The sequence below is a fragment of the Patiria miniata genome, unplaced genomic scaffold (assembly GCF_015706575.1).
Source record: "Patiria miniata isolate m_02_andy unplaced genomic scaffold, ASM1570657v1 HiC_scaffold_7, whole genome shotgun sequence".
In the NCBI taxonomy this organism is placed as follows: Eukaryota; Metazoa; Echinodermata; class Asteroidea; order Valvatida; family Asterinidae; genus Patiria; species Patiria miniata.
Window position 1 is genome coordinate 34,718,232 of NW_024037074.1, and position 5,642 is coordinate 34,723,873.

The 5,642-nt window shown below is 40.0% G+C and overlaps 1 protein-coding gene across 1 annotated transcript; it reads right to left on the reverse strand.

Moving 5' to 3' along the window:
• Positions 1–425: 425 nt before the first annotated feature.
• Positions 426–5,624, reverse strand: LOC119744506 (tubulin-specific chaperone A-like). The gene is made up of 4 exons (XM_038220450.1): positions 5,435–5,624; positions 3,640–3,745; positions 2,733–2,819; positions 426–1,113 (listed from the first exon to the last, which is right to left on the reverse strand). The coding sequence occupies exons 1-4, from the start codon at positions 5,497–5,499 to the stop codon at positions 1,033–1,035; spliced, it is 339 nt and encodes a 112-aa protein (XP_038076378.1). The 5' UTR covers positions 5,500–5,624; the 3' UTR covers positions 426–1,032.
• Between the last annotated feature and the right edge of the window lie 18 nt (positions 5,625–5,642).

Genomic DNA, 5,642 nt, shown 5'->3' on the forward strand with positions numbered 1-5,642 from the left:
AGGACACCAAGGCAAATTATGGAGGACACCAATGTATAATGAGGACACAAAAAGCAAAATAGGACCCACCTTGTCTGTACAATTCAAGCTTGAAAAAAAAAAAAAAAAAAAAAACTGCGTCGCCGCATCAATTCCGGAACTTCGGTCTGACCAGAGACCGATTAATTTTTTTTTTGGCCTAATACAAAAATAGATACATGGACTCGTACAGACACGCCACCCCGAGTGCTGTACGTTCATAAACGAGTGCTTTTGGGGGCAGAGAATCTCCTCACCTATTCATCACAAGATGGCGCCCTTCAACTAGGCTCAGCATCCCTATTCGCTTTAACATAGCAAAAGTTAGTCTCCTAATTAAAACATTCCAGTGCCCTTACGAACAAGACAGTCACTGACACTTCTAATCTGACCAAACACAGATTGACTTAAGTTATCATAATAAAAGCTGCTTTTTAATTCCAATAATATGAAGAGAATATGGTCCCAATTTCAATGCTTCAACCGTTGTTTTGATCCTACCATTTCACTAATTAAATTTAAATGTTTTGTTTTGTTTTAAAGGTCTCGGTTACTGGTTTGAAAAATCCCATCAACTGCTTGTATGAATTAAAGTTATAATTGAATAATACTTACATTTTGTTACAAGCAAATTAAGAGCAATATTTAAATGAAAATTGGGAATGCAAATTTGACACAGAGGAAACAGACTATTTGGCATAGAAATTCTTAAAAAAACGGCTCCAGGATTTAAAAAAAAAAATCAAGATTTTTTTAAAGAAATTGCCATCAAGAGAAGTTCCTTTGATGGTGTAAAACAACATGCTGAAAGTCGGTATCACATGACCATCACATGACCATCACATGACCTCAAATTTAAAGTTTGTCAACATGGTCTATACACATAAATCTCAGGAAAGTGACAACCCTTTTATGACGAATGAATTGAGTAGTTCTTATCAGGACTTGACTTAAAATCCCTTGGTTATTTTGTTGAGGCAGATGTGTAGACCACAGAGCACATCGTGCATCCTCCTAGATGTTGGGGCTAACTTCCTCTATGAGGGTGGAGGCCGTCTGGTAGTTCTCGTCTTCTTTTAATTCTTCCGTAGTTTCCTGGTGGAAAAATAAAACAAATGATGGGTAAGTCAATCACAAGTCAATCACAAGTCAATCGCATGTCAATCACAAGCCAATCATAAGTCATATCACACATCAATCACAAGCCAATCATAAGTCCATCACAAGCCAATCATAAGTCAAATCACATGGCAGATCACAACTTGTAACTGGAGTTGTGTTTTAACTTTGGATTTGACATGTGAATTACAAGTCAATCACAAGCCAATCACAAGCCAATCACAGTCAATTCCAAGTCAATCACAGCCAATACTTAATTAATCACAAGCCAATTATAAGTCAAATCATAAGTCAAATCACAAGTAGGGTCACAACTTGAGACTGGACTTGTGATTTAATTTTGGATTTGACATGTGAAATATGAGCGAATCGCAAGTCAATCACAAGTCAAATCACAAGTCATATCATAAGTACAGTCACAACATGTAACTGGACGTGTGATTTAACTTTGGATTTGACTTACGAATCACAAGCCAATCACAGCCAATACCGAGTCAAATCACAAGCCAATCATAAGTCAACTCATAAGTCAAATCACAAGTAAGGTCACAACTTGAGACTGGACTTGTGATTAATTTTGGATTTGACATGTGAAATATGAGTGAATCGCAAGTCAATCACAAGCCAATCATAAGTCAAATCACAAGTCAAATCATAAGTACAGTCACAACATGTAACTGGACGTGTGATTTAACTTTGGATCTGACATGTGAAATATGAGTGCATCGCAAGTCAATCACAAGCCAATCACAAGCCAACCACAGTCAATACTAAGTCAATCACAAGCCAATCATAAGTCAAATCACAAGTCAAATCATAAGAACAGTAACAACATGAAACTGGACATGTGAGTTAACTTTGGATTTGACTTACGAATCACAAGCCAATCACAGCCAATACCAAGTCAAATCACAAGCCAATCATAAGTCAAATCACAAGTCAAATCACAAGTAAGATCACAACTTGAGACTGGACTTGCGATTTAACTTTGGATTTGACTTAAGCATTCTGAGTTAGTCACCAGCCAATCACAGTCAAATCACAAGTGAATCACAAGTCAGAAGAGTTGTAATCACGTCAATCACAAGTCATCTCAAGTCATCACAAGTCCATCACAAGTCATCGCAAGTCATCACAAGTCCATCACAAGTCATCTCAAGTCATCACAAGTCATAACAAGTCATCTCAAGTCATCACAAGTCAACACAAGTCATCTCAAGTCATCACAAGTCCATCACAAGTCATCACAAGTCCATCACAAGTCATCTTAAGTCATCACAAGTCATCACAAGGCATCTCAAGTCATCTCAAGTCATCATAAGTCATCACAAGTCATCTCAAGTCATCGCAAGTCCATCACAAGTCATCTCAACCGTGACAAAGGTATTCATTTGTAATTCATCTCTTGTTACTTTTGACCTGACTTGTGATCAACTTGTGATTGACTCCGTTACAACTCTTCAAGTCAGGTCACAAGTAACAGGGATGAACACTGGCAAATGACTTTCTGTTTCACTTCATTTCAATAGCTTGTGACTGGACTTGAGTTTGCATGACATTACACGCTCAGCAGCTCCTTAAACATTTATACTTACCAGTAAATTTTTCAGTTCTGCAAAAGCCGTCTTTATCCTCCTGTTAGAATCTGGGATCATCATCTTGGATTCCTCAAGGACTTCTTGCTGTACGGGAAAGGCAATAATTGAGAAAAGACTTTCAGTATTTTAAGACGAAAAAAGCTTGTGAGGTAAAGTTGAATGCAACAGTTTATGCACCTATCAATTGTAAGATGGAACCCATGACCCCAGAAAAGGTGCACAATTGCCCAAAAGTGGATCATTTGTTTGTGGAATCTACACACAACCCCTGAGTCAGAGCTGTGGTGCATCAAATGTATATATTTTGGACACTTTTTGGCATAATTTTGACCCGCTTTCTTTACAGATTGTAAAGCACCTTCTGAAGCAAAAGTGACGCATCTATGATGCAACTTCCAAACTGTTTGACACACCAAATCATGACACGACACCCCACCCACCCCATCACAGCTGTAAAGGACGTGATGTACCAACAATGCACAATTTAGGGTGTAGGGGAGGGAGGGGGTGGGGGGGGGGGGGTGATGAGGGGTCCATCTTACAATTGACAGCTGCATTGACAACCCCACCCCAATTCCTATCATATCCTTGCAACGTGGAGGGCTGTGGTCCAATGGTTATGGTGATCGACTCATGTGCCGTTGTACTTGGGTCCAAACCCTGACGGGGAACATGGTGCTTGTGTTCTTGGGTAAGATACTTTACTACAATTACCTCTCTCCACCCAGGAGAACTATGGGTACGTGTGAAGGTAGAGACCAGATTGCGCTGATCTTGAGCTGCTGCAGAAAAATGGTCTCAATGGCCTCATGAACAGGGGTACTAATTAATTATGAAGTGCCTTAAGAAATTTGGTATAAAGCGTCACATAAGCAATAAATTATTATTATTATATCATATTTACCTGTTTCCTGATATTGTGTTCGTCTTGCTCCTCTGCTTTCATCCGTTCAACTTTGGCCGTCTGATCAGTCACCTCCTTCTCGTACATCGTCTTCTCCTTCACAAGTCTAGAAATAGAACACGGGAAATGAATGAAGAACATTAAAGCTGAGCATGCTGAACTGAGGTTTAGATCATAAGCATGAAAGTTTTAGATTTGCGTCACGTCCACCGCCCGCACCTCCCCACGGCAGCCGCACGAACATTTTATTATTTTGCAAATCTTTCATTACTTCAAAAAATACTATTCTCAATTACAAAAGACTTCAAAAAACATAATTGAGTCGCATACAAATGAGATACTAAGGCATATTTCCACATACTATGGTGTATGGCGTGCATGTTTGACGCCACACTAGGGATCAAGACCAGCAAACCCCAACTTCGCGATTGTCAATCCCATCTGCATAGCACACTACACATTTTTTTTCCCCCATCAGGTTTCCCCCATTCCATTCCACATTTACCAAGTGCTGCTTCTATAGCTTGATCTGATTGGTCCTTTGATTGTGGCACTCACTGAGTCAACCAATGGAAACTTTCATCTCAAGTTCCACATGCATTTCTGCACACATTGTTCTTGATTTTTTTTCATGATCAAATTGAGAAGGCCTATTTCCAATCGATATTTTCACCAACTATTTTACTGATTTGCCTGAAACTGTTGGATGGATCACATTAAGAACATTTCGTTGCATTCTTATCATGTTTATTTTTGTTTACGATGAACTGGAAAGGTGGAGCGATGCGTTTCAGATTTTTTTTAAGGATTGACTGGGATCCGATAGGTCTGCTTTCCATGCCGTTGTAGTGTCAGACCCGCTGTGATGATCTAGAAATTGCGCACAGCCTGCACATATCGCAATTCCCACTGAAGCCTACAGGGGTGCATAAGGCAGTTTGAAGACTGTTTTTGTGGTGAAATCTGACGATTTTGATTGGGGGTACGAGTGAAAATGGTCAAAACACGTTAATGGTAACCATATACGGCCCAAACCTAGGACTCTACTATCGCCCGACCATGTCCAAATGTTAAAAAAGCGATCCGTAGAGTCCTAGTTAAGCTAGCCCGACTGCGTCTGGCCGTACAGTACTATCGCAAGCTCTGTAGTACGACCAGACGCCCGATGCTTCCACAGAGACTGAATTTTTTTGGCCGCTGATGTAGCGATTTTGCTACAGATTTCGATCGAGATTATCTTTTCATCCAGGACACAAATTTCCAAAGTTAAGGTTCTTAGTCGTAGAGCAACTCATACCTTTTCGAAAAAACGTTCTTTGGTCTACCGCGGTCTTTGGTCTCAATATTTTCATCCATCTGGCCAAAAGACGACTTTCAGTCATCATCTTCCACAAATATCGTCCCGAAAATGCTCCCCCATGCGATTTCAAAATGGCGGCCGTGCTGTAATGTATGCATTATGCGAGCGCGCTTGGGCAAGATAATGAATATGCATCATAGTTTATGACGTTTGTCGGACACTCGGCGCGGCTGGCCATACAAACACGAGGTCATGAACTAAATAGTGTACGGCCAGACGCAGTCGGGCTATAGTTAGGCCTACTTGGACTAGGTTCTGAATACGTCCCGTCATGTTGAGAATACAATTGTTTTTATATTAATTATTATCATTTATTTTTTTAAAAACAATTTTGCGTACAACCTTAAATTAACCACCGGCGCCGCCTAAAATACGAAATTATCACGAAATAGATGCACGTACAGGTAAATGTAAAATGAAGTGTTTTTCTTTTACCTTTTTAAGACGCCGGTTTTTATCTTAATGTTGCGAATACGTGGGTCTTGTGCTGCCGCTGCCATGTTGTGACGTACAACTTCACTTGTCTGATAAATTAAAAAGAGTGATTTTTAACTTGTCTGGGCACAGTGGGCAGTCGATGATCGATCGTTGACGGAATGTTTACTTTCGTACTGCAACAAGAAGAGCGCCACCATTTGGTAAA